This window comes from Hypanus sabinus, chromosome 15 (assembly GCF_030144855.1).
Source record: "Hypanus sabinus isolate sHypSab1 chromosome 15, sHypSab1.hap1, whole genome shotgun sequence".
NCBI classification, from domain to species: domain Eukaryota; kingdom Metazoa; phylum Chordata; class Chondrichthyes; order Myliobatiformes; family Dasyatidae; genus Hypanus; species Hypanus sabinus.
Window position 1 is genome coordinate 83,716,619 of NC_082720.1, and position 21,320 is coordinate 83,737,938.

At 42.7% G+C, this 21,320-nt stretch overlaps 2 protein-coding genes across 5 annotated transcripts in view; one reads left to right on the forward strand and one right to left on the reverse strand.

Annotated features, from left to right (window-relative positions):
- Positions 1-21,320, reverse strand: part of LOC132405639 (follistatin-related protein 5-like) — a 683,401-nt gene that overhangs the window by 616,306 nt on the left and 45,775 nt on the right. The window lies entirely within an intron of this gene.
- Positions 15,853-18,021, forward strand: LOC132405208 (uncharacterized). The gene is made up of 2 exons (XM_059989897.1): positions 15,853-17,611; positions 17,890-18,021. The coding sequence occupies exon 1, from the start codon at positions 16,075-16,077 to the stop codon at positions 17,287-17,289; it is 1,215 nt and encodes a 404-aa protein (XP_059845880.1). The 5' UTR covers positions 15,853-16,074; the 3' UTR covers positions 17,290-17,611; positions 17,890-18,021.

Below are 21,320 nucleotides of genomic sequence, written 5' to 3' on the forward strand. Positions count from 1 at the left end.
TAGCCATTATCTTGCCTTTTTTATAACTACATCGATATGTTGGGACCTGGTTAGATCCTCAGAGATCTTGACACCCAGGAAATTGGAACTGCTCACTCTCTCCACTTCTGATCCCTCTATGAGGATTGGTATGTGTTCCTACGTCTTACTCTTCAGGAAGTCCATAATCAGCTCTTTCGTCTTACTAATGTTGAGTGCCAGGTTGTTGCTGCGGCACCACTCCACTAGTTGGCATATCTCACTCCTGTAAACCCTCTCGTCACCATCTGAGATTCTACTAACAATGGTTGTATCAGCAAATTTATAGATGGTACTTGAGCTATTCCTAGCCACACATTCATGGGTATATAGAGAGTAGAGCAATGGGCTAAGCACACACCCTTGAGGTGCGCCAGTGTTGATTGTCAGCAAGGAGGAGATGTTATCACCAATTTGCACAGATTGTGGTCTTACGGTTAGGAAGTCAAGGATCCGATTGCAGAGGGGGGTACAGAGGCCCAGGTTCTGTAACTTCTCAATCAGGATTGTGGGTATGATGGTATTAAATGCTGGGCTATTGTCGATGAACAGCATCCTGACATAGGTGTTTATGCTGTCCAGGTGGTCTAAAGATGTGTGAAGGGCCATTGAGATTGTGTCTACCGTTGACCTATTGTGGCGATAGGCAAATTGCAATGGGTCCAGGTCCTTGCTGAGGCAGGAGTTCAGTCTAGTCATAACCAACCTCTCAAAGCATTTCATCACTGTCGATGTGAGTGATACTGGGTGACAGTCATTAAGGCAACCCACATTATTCTTCTTAGGCACTGGTATAATTGTTGCCTTTTTGAAGCAAGTGGGAACTTCTGCCCGTAGCAGTGAGAGGACAATACTGCCTTATTGGCTGAATGCTTCCAGTATTTTTCCCTTTGGTTTTACTCCCAAAGCCTTCCCCATGAGTGGAAGGCTTGAGATTAGTTTTCCTTCTCCTAGATGAGCTGCCAACCACGGGTGACAGGTCCTGCCTTCCCAAATCGACTGTTCACTAAATGGACACCAAGTCTCAACTGATAAATGGACAAATAGCTGGCTGCTCCTTTCATAACTACAAAAGCCAATGCTGGAAAATTATCTCATTGATAATCTAATTTTCTTACAGAATCTTGTGTTGAGTAATCACATTATCAAGTTTGCCACAGACATGACAACGATTAAGCTCATCACCAACAATGAGACAGCCTACAGTGAGGGGGTGGAAGAGTTCAAAGCCTGGTGCCAGGCAAATAACCTCTTTGTCAATGTCAACAAAGGAGATGTTTATCAACTTCAGGAGAACTTGCACCACTCATACCCTTCTTTAGATCTTCTGCACAGCAGTGGAAACTACAAGCTCTTTCAAATTCCTGGGAGTACACATCATACACAAACTCTCATAGCCCCAGAACACATTCCACATGATCAGAAAAGCTTAATACTTCTATACTTCTATTTTCTGAAGAGACTGAAGAGAGCTGGACTATGCACGTCTATATTCACGTCATTCAATAAATGCACAGTAGAGAGCATCCTATCAAGTTGCATCACTGTATGGTATGGAAACTGCACTGCAGCAGACTGGAAGGCTCTATAATGTACAGGTAAAATTGCCCAACATATCACTAGCACCAGCATACCCATCATCAAGGACACATATACAGAAAGGTACCATAAAAGATGCCAGTAACATCATGAAGGAACACATCCACTCTGCTCATAGACTGTTGCTCCTATTCCCATCAAGAATGAGGCTGTGTTGCTTCTACACTGAATCCCCAGACTCAAAAACAATTACTTTCCCCAAACAGTAAGGCTGATCAACAGCTCCCGCCACTAACACACTCCCAACAACCACTACCCATCAGTCACATTATGTACACTTGATGGGTTGAATGGACTAATTCTGCACCTGCGTCTCATGGTCTTAAATGATTTTAACACTTCTGTTTAAATAGCAGTGGAAAATCATACTAGTGCATTATACCAAATCCATATGCTACAGATCACCATCAGTAAAATCAAAGTTGTTATTTACATTAATGATATTCCTTCTCTAACCAATAAGCTTTGTTTCCTTCCATCTGATTCTTAGAGACAACACATAACCAGTCAACAAAACTGGACATAAAGGCAAACTATTATACTGTGGGAATTTTTCCAGCTATTTATCAAATTAATTTTCTGCATACATTTTATTCCATTCATTCACACGAAGCCTTACCTGTAATATTTTCATAGGTGTTAGCCTATTTATTTTAAATTTAAGTATGATCAATTCTTAAAATATCTCAAGCAGGTAGTTCACTGGTGAAATGTATAGTCTTGGTAAATGTGTTATAAATTATAGTAGTATATTTTATTTAACATCTTTTTTCTCAAGGGAAACATGTTCTTATAATTGCCTGCCCAGATAATGAAGGTAAAAGATGCATGGGCTAATGTTTCTTCTACATCAAGTACTTGCAAGCAATCATCGTAGTTCTTTGTTACCATGCCAGTAGCAATATAATCTGACATTGAGTAATTTTTGGTCTCACTGTGAGTTTCAATCCATTGCTATAATAATTACCACTGATAACATCCAATTCATATGATACTGACTAACTTGTAACATGAAAATGAATAGATAAAAAATATTAAATAGAAACACCTTTGTCACCCTCATGTAAATTAATCAAATTGTCAAGTTGTTAATTATAATATCTTGGTGAAGATTAACCCCTGCCCACATAGGGACTACAATGCAAAAGTAATTTAAACAGAGCCTCATTATTTTTACGAGATGCTAACAGATGATTCTCTACAAAAAACACTATTTACCACTGTGTCATTATTCTTCTCTCCACATTAAAGATTTTAATTCTTTAAATTCTTTGGATCGTTCTAGCAAAACATCTTCAATTTCCTGGGCCTGAGCAACTCTGGTTGCTTCAACATATTCAATCACAAGGTCAGAAGTGAGGAAATTCTAACTTTCAATTCCATTTCAAACCACTAAGATAATAAAGTAGGATCAGAACTGTATTCTGATTTGAACTCAAGTTACGTGACATTTCAAGCAACGAAGTATTAGGCAAATGACAGTCTCCAGCTGAAATAGGTCTAGTTACCCTGAGATTCAACAGCACCATCTTTACTGACAGCTCTTCATTACTGAACTGAAACTTAAAATCGCTATACAAGTACCATGGCATTAACAGTAAATCAAAGGCCAGAGTGGATATCCCGAGATCATCAGCTTTAGATTAAAGTTTAAGGTAAAAGCATTATCTTGTGGAGATTTGGAAGCTCCAAGTCCATAGGCAAATATATTCCTCCTTTAGAATCAGAATCAAGTTTATTATCACCGGCATGTGCCGTGAAGTTTTTTAACTTCACAAGAGACATAACAAATTCAACAAAGTTGTGCACTGTGGTGCCTGACCACCTTTGGTATCCACCTGAAGTAACTACAACAAGCCTGGCTTAAAATTATATTATAGATTTACCAGCTTTGTCACATTCCAGGCAGCTGCCCAGAATTGTTGAATTTGGAATAAGTATTGAATGTTCCAGCAGTTATCAATGAGATTTAATGAAGTTCTGAATGCTTTGACTGCAAAGAATGTTTAAAAGGTTAAGATTAAGTTTATTTGTCTCACGTATGCTGAAACGTACAGCGAAATACGTTGTTTGCATCAATGACCAACAGTCTGAGGACATGCTGGGGGAAGCCCCCAAGTGTCGTCATGCCAACACAACATGTCCAAAACTTTCTAACCCTAATTTCAACCCTTACACCTCTGGAACGTGGGAGGAAAGCAGAGTACCTGGAGGAAACCCGTACAGTCACAGAGAGAATGTGTAAACAGCTCACAGACAGCAGCGGGGAATGATACCCTCTCAGTGATTGCCCGTAGGAGCTGTGAAATGTTGTTCTAATCACTACACTACCATGCTGCCCTAACATGGGGCAACATGCCTAGTTCCTAACTTCAGTAATGTAGGCAGGTGCACTAATGCTTTACCCAGAGGGTAGAGATTCAGTAGTGTGCTCATTTATCCTCTGGTTTTTCTGTTTGCTTCTCCAGCACCACCCCCCCCCCTCCAAACTCTCAGGGTTCCAGGTAAAATTCCCGAACCTCAACCAGTAAAATAAATAGTGGCCAGGGCATAGAAAGCAGGAAGAGTGTGATTTATATAATGTAGGGCTGCGTCAGAGAATGGAAAAAGTAATGACAGAACTACATTTCCCCTTCTGTTCTCAAGTTAAAGGAACAGTTTTAAGGAACTAAGGGATATTCTCACAGTGCCTAAATCATGTCGCTGAAGCAGTCAGCAGGGAAGGTTGTGAATCAATGTCACTTATTTAGGAGATATTTTATGGTAGACAAATAAAGTATCCCTTACAATTAGTTTGGGAAATGTGATGGTCTCCAACTGCTGCATTTTTGACATCAGGAATGGTGGAGGTGGGAAGTATTACTGTAGTACTGAAGCTAATACGACATGTAGTCAGTGTACAAGTTAAATAACTTTACACAAAGAATTCAGGAGGATTGTTCATATTCCATGGGAGAAGTAAATGCGGTGGAGTCCAGCTGTCTTATCAGTTATTGCTATCATCAGAAAGGAGGTACAATGCCTGAAGACATTCAACATTTCTTCCTCTCTGCCATTAGGTTTCTGAATGGATAATGAACCCATGAACATAAACATTATTTATGCTCTGAATTTCCAGTATTTATTTGATTTTAACTTATTCTGTATTATAATAGTTTATGTATTACACTGTACTGCTGCTACAAAACAACAAATTTCACAACATACATCAGTGATAATAAAAACAACACACACAAAATGCTGGTGGAACACAGCAGGCCAGGCAGCATCTATAGGGAGAAGTACTGTCGACGTCTTGGCCCGAGACCCTTCATCAGAATTTCTGAACAGAAGCCACATGATAAAATACCATGTTCCACCAAATTATGTATTAAGGGTGGATTTGATCATCGTTGTATGTTCCTGATAAATGTGTTACAAATAGTATATATGTATTGTATTTTAAGAAACTTGTATGAACCTGTATTTGAACCAGAAACATGGAACATATTTCAGCAGTACGTGGATTTGTCTGGGGTAGTACCTCTGGAAAAGTAGAATGATAAATAATTGCAAGCCAATACTTTCCCATGAAATATTTTGTGATTACCTTGCACTGTGTAAAATCTAAAATGTTCTGAACTTTTTGTTTGACCCCAATGTTCACTCAGGGTTGTCAAAATGGACACAAAATTCTACAACCCTTACACCAAGAAAACAAACTGAATATTAATATACCTGATCAATTGCCCAAAGTAAACCTGAAAAATAGCCCAAAGTAAACCTGAAAAATAGCAAATTTTGAAATGATACTGAAGCCCAGACTGAATTAACCAAGAGACCCGAAAGATCTGGAGCAATGCTCAAAATACTGGATTAACCCAGGTCAGGCAACCTTAATTGAGGGGAAATGTTCAGGCAGCATTTTGGGTTGGAACCCTTCTTCAGGAATGGAAAGAAAGAGGGGAGACAATCAGTACGTAAATGTAGGGGAAAAGGATGGAGCAAGAGCTGGCAGGTGATAGACAGATCCATTTGGGGGGGGGGGGGTGGCAGGCAGGTTAAGGAGTGGAGAGTGAGAATGATGCAGGAAGCTGGGAGGCTAGAGCTGCAAGTAACAAAGGTCTGAAGAAGGTAGAATCTGACAGGAGAGGACAGTGGGCCTTGGAATAAAGGGAAGGAGTTGAGAGGCATACCTGAAGGAGGAATGTATGGTGATGGAAAGAAAAAGATGGGAGAAAGGCAAGAGAAAAGGCAATGGAGACAGTGGAATAAGGGAAAAAGTTGGATGCGGAGGTAATAATGATAAGATAGAGATATCGATGTTCATGCTGTCAGGTTGGAGACTATCAAGGTGGAACAGGTGGTGCTGTTTGTTTAATCTGCACTGAGCCTCAGTTTGGCAGTAGAGGAGGTCATGGACAAATATATGAGTGTAGGAGTAGCAAGTGCAGTTAAAATGGTTGGTCACTGGGTGATTACAGCAAAACTCGATGAAGTAATCCTCCAATCTTGGTCAGGTCTCACTGATGTAGAGCAGGACCCACAGGGAGCACAAGATGTAATAAAAGACACTAATGTATTTTTTGTGTGAAGGACTGCCTCACCAAGAAGGACTGTTTCGGGCCGTGAATGATTGTGAGAGATGCAGGGGCAGGTGCAAATTTTGCATCGTGCCTTTCCCCCACTCTTTATACCAGCTATCTGCCCTCTTTTTCCCCAGACTTGGTGAAAGGTCAACTACCCATTTCATTCCATAGATGTTGCCTAGCCCACTGAGTTCCACTAGCATTGTGTGTTGATCCAGATTTCCAGCATCGGCAGTTTCTCCTGTCACCGTGACTGGATTACCCTGATGTCACATAAAATCAAAGACAAAATTAAGTGGGAAAAGGCACACAAAACATTAGTATTTCTCTTTGGTGGCCGCCAGAATGAATTTAGGGTAGAGCAGCTGAAATAAATTTTTGAAGTTGTACTGGTTTTAATCCAATCAGCCATTGTGATCAGCACACTATATCTAGCGATGATTCAAATTTCAAGTTTATTTGTCGCGTATACATGGAAACATACAGTGAAGTTCGTCATTTGTGTTAACAGTCAAGTGTGCGCTGAGAGCAGCCTGCAAGTGTTGGCACACACTCTGCTGTCATCATTGCAAAGTTCAGCAGAGCAACACTGAGCCCAACAAGCAACAACAGCAGAAACAAGCCCCATTCCTCCCTCCCACCCATACACGTACACAGTCCTTTAACCCCAGCACAGGCCTCGAACGGACTTAGGCCTGCAGACATTAGGCTTTGACCTTCCCAGACGGAAGGTCTGGGAAGAGATTCCCAGACGCGGCTCCAGCCAATGAAATGCAGAGGTATAACAACGAACGCAGTAAGAATGAAAAATAAAAGACACGAGATTTCAGTTCAGCAATAGAAAAAAGTGGTGTAAAATGATTAATTCCTTGAGGTCACTTTTCTATCATCCGTACTTTGGGGTCAACTGCTGTAACCAAAGCCTTTAGAATGTGCATGTTGGCTCTCAGTTATATGACTAGGATTAAAAATTTCCCAAAATTTCCATCCCAGCATGTTTTGAGGAACAAAAGAACTTTATCATGAAATTCTCACATAGGCTCTGAGCTTAGAGGAATCTATGAAAAACCTGCTCATACAAACACAAACAGGGACCCCTGGAGTATGACTGTCAGCGAAAATTTACAAGTCAATACATAAATAATGAAGATGAAGCCAGTGTGTCAGGTTCAGCCCCAGAACACTTTGAAGGAGGTAAAGCATCAAGATCATCACAAGAAAATTCACTCACCATCCTTTTAGAATGATAAAAGCCTCTGGCTTTCCCAAAAAAAATATTAATGTTATTCCAGCAGTCAAAAATGAAACATTTCTTTTCTGGGCAGTCCATGGACATGGCAGGCAAACAGGACAGAGCTGGTGAAGATGGCACACTCAGAGAGGTGGGAGAAATGCTGAGGAGAGGAGTTCTATCAATTATATTCAAACAGTTAGTTTTGTATTCCACGAGGAAGTCTGCAGATGCTGGAAATTCAAACAACACACACAAAATGCTGGTGGAACACAGCAAGCCAGGCAGCATCTATAAGGATAAGCACTGTCGACGTTTCGGGCCGAGACCCTTCGTCAGGACTAACTGAAAGGAAAGATACTAAGAGATTTGAAGGTAGGGGGGAGGGGAAAATACGAAATTATAGGAAAAGACCAGAGGGGGTGGGATGAAGCTAAGATCTGGAAAGGTGATTGGCGAAAGTGATACAGAGCTGGAGAAGGGAAAGGATCATGGGACGGGAGGCCTCAGGAGAAAGAAAGGGGGAGGGGAGCACCAGAGAGAGATGGAGCACAGGCAGAGTGATGGGCAGGGAGAGAGAGAAAAAAACCAAACACCTAAATATGTCAATTCGACTTCCCATTCTAGAATATTGATCCATGTCCTCACTGCCACAATAAAGCCACATTCAGGTCGGAGGGGAAACACCTCTTATTCTCAGTAGCATCCAACCTGGTGCATAAACATTGACTTCTAACTTCCATCAATTTCTCCTCTCTCCCCATTCTCGCTTACCATTCCTCATTTTGACTCCCCTATTACTGCTTCCCTTTTCTTCACCTGTCCATCACTCCCTCTGGTGACTCCCCTTCTTTCCATGGTCCATGGCCCTCTCCTATCAGTATCCTTCTTCAGCCCTTCCCCTCTTCCACCCGCCACCTTCTTACTGCATCCCCCCCTTCCAGAAAATATAGTCCCAACTCAACAGAAAAACATCCCTGACTGTCACTGGTGGCAGCTTTCTGATCAATTTATGTTGCTATGGGTGGAAATGGATATTATGGGAATGATGATGTCACTTGATGCTCACTTGATGACTATAAGATACCAGCCATGCTTATATGAATGTACTCAATTTAATTTTTCACACAGCGCGACTTCACTTAGAAGTATTTTCCCGCCCAATTCACTCCATCTAAACATCAAAATTTGACTGTGTGCACTCCAGGAAAAAAGAACAACAATCCATTGTTTACAAATAGTTATTGACAGCTAATTTTTGCATTCACTGCCACCAGCCACACACCACACTGCTCTGTTCCACCTTCTACCCAAGATCCACAAACCCAACAGTCCTGTGCTCTATGGGGATATCACAGTAGCATAGCTGTTAACACAATACTATTACAGCTTGGGACATCAGAGTTCAATACCAATGCCATCTGTAAGGAGTCCCGTCCCAGTAGAAAGTGTGGTTTTCTCTTGCTGCTCCAGTTTCTTCCCAGAGTCCAAAAACACGCCAGTTAGTAGGTTAATTGGTCATTGTAAATTGCCCCATAATTAGGCTGGGGTTAAATTGGGGTCTGCTGGATGGTGCCACTTGTAGGGCCGGAAGGGCCTACTCTGTGCTGAATCACATTAAATAAATGACCCCAGTTGTTTACAATATATATTAATGATTTAGACGAGGGAATTAAATGCAGCATCTCCAAGTTTGCGGATGACACGAAGCTGGGCGGCGGTGTTAGCTATGAGAAGGATGCTAAGAGGATGCAGGGTGACTTGGATAAGTTAGGTGAATGGGCAAATTCATGGCAGATGATGGATAAATGTGAGGTTATCCACTTTGGTTGCAAGAACAGGAAAACAGATTATTATCTGAACGGTGGCCGATTAGGAAAAGGGGAGATGAAACAAGACCTGGGTGTCATTGTACACCAGTCATTGAAGGTGGGCATGCACGTACAGCAAGTGGTGAAAAAGGCAAATGGTATGTTGGCATTCATAGCAAAAGGATTTGAGTACAGGAGCAGGGAGGTTCTACTGCAGTTGTACAAGGCCTTGGTGAGACCGCACCTAGAGTATTGTGTGCAGTTTGGATCCCCTAATCTGAGGAAAGACATTCTTGCCATAGAGGGAGTACAAAGAAGGTTCACCAGATTGATTCCTGGGATGGCAGGACTTTCATATGAAGAAAGACTGGATCGACTAGGCTTATACTCACTGTAATTTAGAAGATTGAGGGGGGATTTTATTGAAACATATAAAATTCTAAAGGGATTGGACAGGCTAGATGCAGGAAGATTGTTTCCGATGTTGGGAAAGTCCAGAACGAGGGGTCACAGCTTAAGGATAAAGGGGAAGCCTTTTAGGACCGAGATGAAGAAAAACTTCTTCACACAGAGAGTGGTGAATCTGTGGTATTCTCTGCCACAGGAAACAGTTGAGGCCGGTTCATTGGCTATATTTAAGAGGAAGTTAGATATGGCCCTTGGTGGCTAAAGGGATCGGGGGTATGGAGAGAAAGCAGGTACAAGGTTTTGAGTTGGATGATCAGCCATGATCATACTGAATGGCGGTGCAGGCTTGAAGGGCCGAATGGCCTACTCCTGCACCTATTTTCTATGTTTCTATGTTTCTATAATAAATTATGCAGCCAACAGTTATGGATGATTTTGGGGTAGGGCAGTGTGAACTTCAGATAAGTAAGGAGATTTGTGAAGGGACAGAGATCAGGAGCGAAGGATGAGCGTCCAGAAAGATGAAAGGGATGTTCAGTGATGGTTGCCATAGGAAAACACTAAGTTTCCTCAGATGGCTTCGAGGGATTGCTGCATTGGAAAATGTAATCCTCTCCACCCCAATACAGAAATCATGTCTGGAGTGCAAAGATGACTCAGGCCAGTAAATACCTATTCAAATTTCCAGAATGACACAAAATGATTCAGAGACAATTGTGATTGCATTTCAGTGTGAAATGAAATGAACTTCTGTTGCATAATGCTGACAAAAAAAGACACATAATGCAATTGGATTTCTGCAGAAAATTCAATTTGAATTCTAATCTTCAAAGATCAGTACACAGCACAGCAGAATAGCTAATGATGTTTGATACACATTGTTGTGCTTTTAATATTTCAGTAATATTTGAGTAATATTGTAAATGCAGTATGGTCTTTGATTATGCATTGTTTATACACTTTATTATGGGTTATATGCACAATGTACATGAATGGCATTCGTCATTGCACCGGCACATCATAGGTGAGCGCTTCACTAAAGTAAAATGAAGTAGACACATTCATCCCGGCTCCCATGTTGAATGTGAGTCACCAGAGGGAGAAGTGGGAGAACTCCCATAATCTCTGGAGTTACAAAATATAATAGTGGCAAAGAGGTAATTTTAAAATGAACTCGTGGTGATCATCTACCAGTTAAAGTGCCGCACTATTTTTCCCTTTGCAAGAGTAGAGAAATGTTCAAGATTTTAAAAAAGCTCAATATGTATATCTTTGGAAGGGGAGAGAGAAGACCAAATTAAAAAAACAAAGACAAAATAGACAGCATTAACAGGTTCATAAACAGTGAGTACCAGGTGATAATAATAATGAAAAACAGAAATGGCTGGCTACATCAGAAAGGAGGAAAAAAGCAAGTTCCAGTATTATTGAGTGCAATAGCTGGAAAAACACAGTTTGTTTAGAAGTTTGACTGCTCTAACCAAACCATCCAAAATGAGCATTATTGTGAAGGTAATATAGGAACATCCAGAACCAAACCTAGGGCTGATTACAGAATGACTTAGGTTTCATAAGCAGAATCAAAAGGAAGGCGAGTCCATTTCAGCTTGTGTGGCTAAATTGAAGAGATTGAGTATTATCAGTTCAATGATAGGCTGAATGATGCACTGAGTTTTGTTGGTGGAATTGTACAAGAAAACATTTAAAAAATGGCTCTTAACTGAAGCACAACTTGCATTTAAAAGAGCAGTTGAAATTACCGTATCATTGGAAACAGCAGGCAGAGATGCAATTGAATTGCTGTCCAGAGTTAAAGTGAGTGTGAACAAAAGAGCAACACCTACACAGAAACTGGCCTGAGCAAACAAGAAGTGTTACCGTTGAGGCAGAGGCTCACAAACACCAAACCAACGTAGTTTTAAGGGTGAAACTTGCAGAAATTTCAACAAAGTAGGACACATACAGAGAGCATATTGGGCATATAAAAATAATGGACTGCATAGGGAAGAGATAAAGATAAAATAAATAAGTCAAGTTGCAGTTTCAAAAGAAAGCACTAATCTGCATGCCATTGATGAAAAGTCTCATAATAATGAGAGTGACATAGTACTGAATAGCCTGGAGATTTACTATGTGAAAAATAACAGATAAACCATATGTTTTATAGCAGAAGTGAATAGAAAATTAATTCAAGTGAAACTGGGTGCTGGTTCAGCTGTTTCAGTCGTTACACAAAATAAGCTTGGATGGCATTTCAAAGATACTAAGCTGAAGCTTGCAGATATCAAACTAACAACTTATACTGGAGAAAAGATAACTCCTGTGGGAATGACATTCATCAGAGTGAAATACTATAACCAACAGGACGCAAACAAGAGAATATCTACAGATGCTTGAAATCCAAGCAACACACATTCACAATGTTGGAGGAGCTCAGTAGGTCAGGCAACATCTACAGAAAAGTGTAAACAGTTAATGTTTTGGGCCAAAACCCTGCATCAGGACTATATGTGGAACAAACAGGAGAACCTGCATTCTGTGGCTGTGATCGGCTAAGACAACTACAACTTGATTGGAAATCCATCCATCATTTGCATACAATAGAGTTAACTGAAAGAAGATTAAGAAAGATACTGGATGATGCTATACCATTTTGGCATTAAGCTATGAAAGCTATGTAAAGCCCCCTAGACATTCAATGACTCAATTGTTACCAGTGAGGATGAGAAGGAACATCTTCGAAATCTCAAGACAGTGTTAAGAAGATTTGGAGATTATGGGCTCAGAGCATGACACAAGTGTCAGTTATTTAAACCAAGCATCATTTACAATGGTCACACTATTGAATTCCACAGGTATGGTGAGAAAATTCAAGTGGTAGTGAATGCCCCAAGGCCAAAGGACAGATCACAGTTATGGTCCTTTTTTAGGATTTGTCAACTACTATAACAGGTTTTTGACAAACCAGACCACTGGGCTCCACCCTTTAAATTAGTACAGATCGGGATGAAATGGCAATGGACAAAGCTGGGCGAGATGGTTTTAGAAAAGGCAAAGGAAAAGGTAATGTTGGACAACAAACATGAGGAAATCTGCAGATGCTGGAAATTCAAACAACAGCACACACAAAATGCTGGTGGAACAAATATAGGGTGCGCTTCTCCCTATAGATGCTGCCTGGCCTGCTGTGTTCCACCAGCATTTTGTGTGTGTTGTTGTTAGGTAATGTTGGACAGTGTGCTTACACATTATGATCCATATCATCCAGTGAAGCTTACACTATACTTTCGCTGCAGTCATCTCTCATGTTTAAATGATGGAAGAGAATGCTCCGTTCCCTTACTGCTACAGAGAAAAATTACAGCAGTGCCTCTCCATCCTTGGGAATGGCCTGTATTTCCCTCTGCCCCGGTATTTCTCCAGCTTCTCGTATTCTTTCTCTGTTATTACTGTCATTTGAGATTGCCACATCAATTACTATTAGTTTCTTCTGCTCCTTGTCCAATATTATGTCTGGTTGGTTGGCCAGTACTTGCTTAGCAGTGCATTTGGAAGTCCCACAGAACCTTAGCTCTGTCATTCTCCACTACCTTCTTGGGTGTTTCACATTTTAACTTGGGAGTGTCCAGTCCATACTCTGTGCAGATGTTCCTACACACAATTCCTGCAACTTTTGCCATTGAGTTTATGCTGTCTGTGCTGTCTTTACGACAGTTATTTAGTTTATAATATTTTCGCTTAGTAATTCATTCAATAGTATTTTCTAGTTAGAATTAGAAGTGTTTAAAGTATATTCATTGCATGTAAAATATATCGGCATGCGATGACGTCACATCCGGTTTCGCCGCGTCTTGTGGGAAAACACCGGTTTGAAATTAGCGCGAGGGTGGGGGCTTTCCACGAGGCTCACCTGAGCACAAGCAGTTTGCAGGCATGAGAAATCACAGTGAGAGCAACGCTGTAAGTTAATAGATAATCGATATATTGAACTAAGATATTAATGCTGATCCTGTTAGAGGTAACGTCGGTAGATAATGTTTATGCTTTCGTTAGTTAAAGAGTCGCGGATAGTTTGCATGGAAGTGTATTTAAAGTAGTCAATGGAGCAGGTAAACTCTCCCTGTATACTGCACCTTAGTGTAATGTAGTTATAGTCACCTCTGCAAGTATTTACACTTGAAATGTGATATTAAGGAAGGAACAAATACTGTATCAATCTTGTATTGTTTTATCAACAGTTTTCACCATATGTTAATGTGAAGAGTGAACAGTAAATGGTTAATCTTACTGCGATCTGGTTCTTATTAACTGTGGTTTATCCGGACGTTAAATTCGGCGTTTCGTTACACCCGAAGGAGAACGTTACAGTGAAAAAGCGGCATTATCAGGTGTTTCAAGTGCTGCAATGTCAGCTCAATCCAGCATCAAGTCGACGCCGCCCAGCGACAAGGGCAGTAAACCGACATCAAGTAAGCCCACCCAGGCGTTATCAGGTGTTCCAAGTGCTGCAATGTCAGCTCGATCCGGGATCAAGTCGATGGCGCCCAGCGACAAGGGCAGTAGAACGACATCAAGTAAGTCCACACAGGCAAGAGCCAAGGCAGAAGCCGCCAAGGTGCGACTGCATTACGCCAAACAAGAGGCAGTTTTGAAAATGAAACTGGCCACCAAAGAAGCCGAAAGGGCCGCCAGACAAAGAGAAGAGGCTGCCAGAGAAAGAGAAGAGGCCGCCAGAGAAGCCGAAACCCAGTTGGAAATGACAAAAATATCGACAGAGTTGCATGTGCTGCAGTTAGAAGGAGAAGGAGAAGCTGCCAGGGTGGAAGCAGAGTACATAGAAGAAGCTGAAGGGTCGCGTGATCTGACCGAAACAAGTTCTGCTTTGGAAAGGACCAGACTGGAACGCACGAGCGACTATGTACAATATCAAGCAGACAGGCAGGCTTGTCTCCCCTCTCCATACCTATTCGATAACTTCCCCAGCTACGAGGAAGAGAATTTACCCTCGCGGCCCCGCGATGAAGTCAAGAATGAAAGAGCTGACAACCGATATACTTTGACACCAAAGTTACAAAGTTCGATGCGAAGAGACGCGGAGGTTGAATCCAGGATGGCAAATTCCATGAGAAACGTGCGTTCTCAGTCATATGGGCGCCAACGTACTTCCCCAGCCCGCATGCCGCTTGCAGCCGATCCCACGCTGCAGTATTTAGCACGACGGGATCTCGTCACTTCGGGACTGTACCAGTTTGACGATAAACCCGAAAATTACCGTGCTTGGCTCTCCACATTCACCAACGTGATTGACGGGGTCCAGCTCAGTGCAACCCAAAGATTGGACCTTATGGCGAAATGGCTGGGGAAAGAATCACGCGACCAGGTGAGACGCATGCGTTCAGTGTACATCAACAAACCTGAGCTAGCCTTAAGCGAAGCGTGGGAGAGACTTTGGGAGAGATATGGGTCCCCCGACATTATTGAAGCGGCGCTATATCGACGTCTGGGAAACTTTCCTAAGGTGTCAGCCAAAGATCACTTTAAGTTAAGAGAATTCGGAGATTTACTCATGGAGATCCAAGGCGCCAAAGAAGATGGCTATTCAGCTGGTCTAGTATTCCTAGATACTCCATCCGGGATTAGACCAATTGTGGACAAACTTCCATTTGGGCTGCAGGACAAGTGGCTGACTGTTGCCTCAGAGTACAAGGAAGACCACGATGGTCGATTTCCTCCCTTTGAGCTCCTCACTAGGTTTGTGTGCAAGGAGGCGAAGAGGCGAAACGACCCTAGCCTTGTAGGTCCAGGAAGCAGTTCGATTTACACCAAGCCAGGCAGATCCGTTTCGAATGTTTTCAACATTGATAAACCCGTGTCAGTGCTCAAGACCGAAGCCCTTACGACTAACAACGACCCTGGCAAGTATTGTCCATTGCATAACAAACCTCACCCCCTGAAAGCATGCAGAATGTTTAGGGAAAAACCCCTTGAAGAGAGGACGGCTCTTCTCAAGGAGAAAAGAATATGTTTTAGATGCTGTTCCTCAACCTCTCACCTCGCCAGAGAGTGTACGATCGCCGTGAAGTGTCCGGAATGTGGCAGCCCAGATCACGTCGAGGCCATGCATCCCGACCTGTCACCACAAACCGAGAGCGCTCCTTCACCCCCACAACAGGACGGCGGGGAGGGAGAGGCTCACTCTAGGTCAATAGCTGTCAGCACGAACTGTACAGAAGTTTGCGGTCAAGCTCAGTCAAGTCGTTCTTGTTCCAAGATCTGCCTCACTAAGGTGTACCCTAAAGGAGCCAAAGACAAGGCCATCAAAGCCTATGTGATTCTGGACGATCAGAGCAATCGTTCACTAGTCAGTCCAGAGTTCTTTAAATTGTTCAACATTGAGAGTGAGCGGTTCCCATACTACCTCAAAACTTGCTCAGGCAACATGGAAACCCAAGGAAGGAAGGCAGAAGGCATCCAGATCGAGTCCCTGGATGGTAAAGTCGTCATCTGTCTCCCTCCGCTCTTAGAGTGCAATGAAATCATGAATAACCGCGCTGGGATCCCGACACCAAGTGCGGTGCTACACCAGCCGCATCTCCACCACATCGCCAAACACATCCCAGAACTGGATCCGAAAGCGGAAATACTCCTGCTATTAGGAAGAGATGTTATCCAGGTACACAAGGTTAGGCAGCAGATCAATGGACCACTCAACGCCCCCTTCGCGCAACGTCTGGATCTGGGCTGGGTGGTGATAGGAGAGGTGTGTCTCGGTGACGTACACAAACCGACGGTCGACACACTCAAGACCAATGTGCTAGAGAGTGGCCGCCATTCGATTTTTCAACCCTGCACAAGTTCCATGTATATCAAGGAAGCACAACAAGGCGTTAACAAGCGCGAGGCAAGCGACGAGTCGCTGGGCCAGTCAGTCTTCGCTCTAACGAAGTATGACAACAAACTTGCACAATCAGCTCAAGATACCATTTCTTTAAAAACCAAAGACACCAAGGTCTTCAGAGATGAAGCAAATAATGGGGTTGCCCCATTGCCAATCAGAGAACCACGCCAGCGCTCACCAGATAACAAAGAGCAGGCAGTCAAACGGTTCACATCCTTACGGAAAACCTGGAAAAGGAAACCTGAGATACAGCAACGCACCCGATTGGCCCACGAGGTACTGTGCACCCTAATGGCAGAGGTCACAGCCATTATAAACGCACAATCATTCCTACCTGTGTCTTCTGACCCAGAAAACCCCTTTATACTTTCGCCATCAACGCTCCTTACGCAGAAGGCAGGAGCACCTCCTCCACCAGGAGACTTCTCAGACAAGGATTTGTACACAAAGCAATGGAGACAAGTCCAGGCTCTGGCAAATCAGTTCTGGTCCCGCTGGAGACAAAAATATCTACCTTTGTTGCAACAGAGACAAAAGTGGACAGAACCCCGCAGGAATCTTCAAGTTGGAGACCTAGTCCTGCTCAGGGACAAGCAAGTCGCTCGCAACAGCTGGCCAACGGCCAGAATCACTGCTACATTCCCTAGCGAGGATGGACATGTCAGGAAGATCGAATTGAAGACTACCGACCAAGGCGATGTGAAAATTTACCAAAGGCCAGTTACAGAAGTTATTCTACTTCTACCCAATGACTGATTAAGAGACTAAGTTTGTACTCTGCTCATTGTGACCTTACGAAGGTCAAGCGGGGAGTGTGCTGTCTTTACGACAGTTATTTAGTTTATAATATTTTCGCTTAGTAATTCATTCAATAGTATTTTCTAGTTAGAATTAGAAGTGTTTAAAGTATATTCATTGCATGTAAAATATATCGGCATGCGATGACGTCACATCCGGTTTCGCCGCGTCTTGTGGGAAAACACCGGTTTGAAATTAGCGCGAGGGTGGGGGCTTTCCACGAGGCTCACCTGAGCACAAGCAGTTTGCAGGCATGAGAAATCACAGTGAGAGCAACGCTGTAAGTTAATAGATAATCGATATATTGAACTAAGATATTAATGCTGATCCTGTTAGAGGTAACGTCGGTAGATAATGTTTATGCTTTCGTTAGTTAAAGAGTCGCGGATAGTTTGCATGGAAGTGTATTTAAAGTAGTCAATGGAGCAGGTAAACTCTCCCTGTATACTGCACCTTAGTGTAATGTAGTTATAGTCACCTCTGCAAGTATTTACACTTGAAATGTGATATTAAGGAAGGAACAAATACTGTATCAATCTTGTATTGTTTTATCAACAGTTTTCACCATATGTTAATGTGAAGAGTGAACAGTAAATGGTTAATCTTACTGCGATCTGGTTCTTATTAACTGTGGTTTATCCGGACGTTAAATTCGGCGTTTCGTTACACCCGAAGGAGAACGTTACACTGTCCCTGCTTGCATCTTCCACCCTGCTACTACATGCTGCATGGTTTCAGCAGATACCTTGCAGTCTGCATTGTGGGTCTTGTCTGGTGTGATAGACCCCCACCTCTATTGCTCTTGCGCTCAGCTCCTGATCTTGTGCAACTATGAGCAGTGTTTCTGTGCTGTCATTTCCAGCCATTGGCAGGACTTCCTTATGGCAGCCACCTCTGATATCAAGTGACAGTCCATCCTCTGCAGAGGCTTGTCCTACCATGGCTTCAGGTTCTCTGGCTCTGCTTCACCCACTTCTATTTCCATGATCCCTGCCTGCTGTCTGAGGTACTATCCTAGCAGGTTGACCTTCAGGGCATGGATGCTCCCATCCAAGCCCCCATCCTCCTTGATTCCGGCAGGTGTGCAGTCATTTAACGTTGGATTTTGAGTGGAATCTTCCATGTGTTGTTAATAGTTTCCTGATCTTGAAGTCAGTGGCTTCCAGTTCATTCCTTGGCCAGCACACTATTGCAGCTGAGCATTTGATGACAAATGTGTTCAGGGTTTTGTTCTTGTTCTTCCCATTCAGTTGGCATTATAGGACCTGTCTCACTCTTTGGAGGTATTTGGATGTCACAGTCTTCCTTGTGTCCTCATCATTGCCTCCACAAACCTACGGAATACCCAGGTATTTGTGTGTGTATATGTAAATTATATGTATATATATATATACACACACACACTATATTTACTCACTAAAGTACAGCAACATAGACAAGTTCATCCCTGTTCTTGTGATTTTTCCTGATTAATTTCACCCACAATCACAAAGGGATTAGCATACCCACCATAGTACAATCGTACGAACTAAATAAAAGTACAGAAGGGAGTGGGCCAGTGGCAAGAGTAGAAGTGACAGATTTCGGCTCAAACCAGGCTTCAACTCAGAAGAAGTATCGGCTCTGTGTAAATGTGCATGTTAAGGTTTCCATTTTGGGTTTTTTTTCCCTCTCTTACTGTACGATTTAAGTGGCTGTGGTGTGCTCTTCGTGCCAGATGTCGGAGAACTGGGAGACCCAGAGTCTCCAGGAGAACTACATCTGCGTGAAGTGCATCCGAATGGAGTTCCTTGAAGACCGTGTTAGGAATCTGGAGCAGCAACTGGATGACCTTTGATAGGTATAGAAGAGCGAGGCGATAATTGATCAAAATTACAGAGAGGTAGTCACTCCAAAGCTGCAGGAGGCGAGTAGCTGGGTGACTGTCGGGAGAAATGGAAATAGGCAGTTAGAGCAGAGCACCCCGTGGCCATTCCCTTCAAAAGCAAGTATACTGCTTCCGATACTGCTTTTGTGGGAGTGACCTCCCGGGAGAATGCTATGGCAACCGGGTTACAGGCACTCAGCATGGGTCCGTGGTGCAGAAGGGAAAGGGAGAGAAGGAGGGAGTGGTAGTGATAGGGGACTTGATAGTGAGGGGGACAGGAGATTCTGTGGATGTGAACGGGACACCCAGATGGTATGTTGCCTCCCAGGTGCCAGGGTCAGGGATGTCTCAGATCGTGTCCACAACATTTTGGAGAGGGAGGGGGAGCAGCCAGATGTCTTGGTACATATTGGTACCAATGACATAAGAAGGAAAAGCAATGAGGTCCTGAAGAGGTTTTAGACAGCTAGGTAGAAAACTGAGAAGCAGGACCTCCTGGGTTATAATTTCTGGATTGCTGCCTGTGCCATGGGCCAGTTAGGGGAGAAACAGGAGATTTGGCAGATAAATATGTGGCTGGGAAGCTGGTGTAGGAGGCAGGGTTTCAGGTTCTTGGATAATTGGGATCTCTTCTGGGGGAAGTATGACATGTTCAAAAGTGACAGGCTGTGCCTGAACCTGAGGGGTCAAATGCTTTTGCGGGAACTGGAGTGAAAGGAATCAGGAAAGGAAGTAAAAAAAGTGAAGATAGCGTGCAGTCAGATTGTCAGGAAAAGCAGGCAGGCAACTTAGTTGCAGCCGACAGGCTGAGTTGAAATCATTAGGGATGCAGAGTTAGAAAGGAGAGGAAAAATGGTACTCAAGGTGTTGTATCAAAATGCACATAGTGCAAGAATTAAGGTGGATGATCTTGTTGCAATATTACAAATTTCCAGGTATGATGTTGTGGCCATCACTGAATCATAGCTGAAGGATGGTTGTAATTGGGAGCTGAACGTCCAAGGTTACATGTTATATTGGAGTAATAGGAAAGGAGACAGAGGGGGTGGTGTGGCTCTACTGGTAAGGAATGGTATCAAATCAGTTGAAAGCTGTGACATAGGATCAGGAGATGTTGAATTCTTGTGGGTTGAGTTAAGAAACTTCAAAGGTAAAAGGACGTTGATGGCAGTTACATACAGGCCTCCCTACAGTGGCTGGGAGGTGGACCACAGGTTACAACAGGAAACAGAAAAGGGAAGTCAGAAGGACAATGTTATGGTAGTCATGGGAGATTTTAACATGCAGGCTGATTGGGAAAATCAAGTTGGTAATGGATCTCAAGAGAGTGAGTTTGTTGAATGCCTATGAGATGGCTTTTTAGAGTAGTTTGTCAATGAGCCTACTAGGGGATCAGCTATACTCGATTGGGTGTTATGTAATGAACCAGAGGCGATTAGGGATCTCAAAGTAAAAGAACACTGAGGAACCAGTGATCACAATATGATTGTGTTCAACTTGAAATTTGATAGGGAGAAAATAAAGTCTGATGTAACAGGATTTCAGTGGAGTAAGGGAAATTACAGACTTATGAAAGAGGAGTTGGGCAAAGTAAATTTGGAAGGAGCTGCTGGCAGGGATGTCAGTAGGCCATGCATTTCTGGGGAAAATGTGGAAGAAGCAGGACATGTGTATTCCAAGAATGAAGAAATACTTAAATTGTATAATAGTATAACCATGGCTGACAAGGGAAGTCAAAGCAAAAGAAAGGGCCTCCAACAAAGCAAAAATTAGTGGGACGATAGAGGATTGGGCTGGGAAGTTCTTAAAAACCTACAGAGAGCAATGGAAAAAAAAATCATTAAAAGGGAAAAGATGAAATATGAAAGCAAGCTAGCATATAATATCAAAGTGGATAGAAAAAGATGTTTCAAGTATGTTAAAAATAAAAGAGAAACAAGAGTGGATTTAGGACTGCTAGAAAATGAAGCAGGAGAAATAATAATGGGGGACAAGGAGATGGCTGCTGAACTAAATGAGTATTTTGCATCAGTCTTCAATGTGGAAGACACTAGCAGTATGCCTGATGTTGTAGTGTGTGAAGGAAGAGAAGTGAGTGTAGTTACTCTTACAAGGGAGAAGG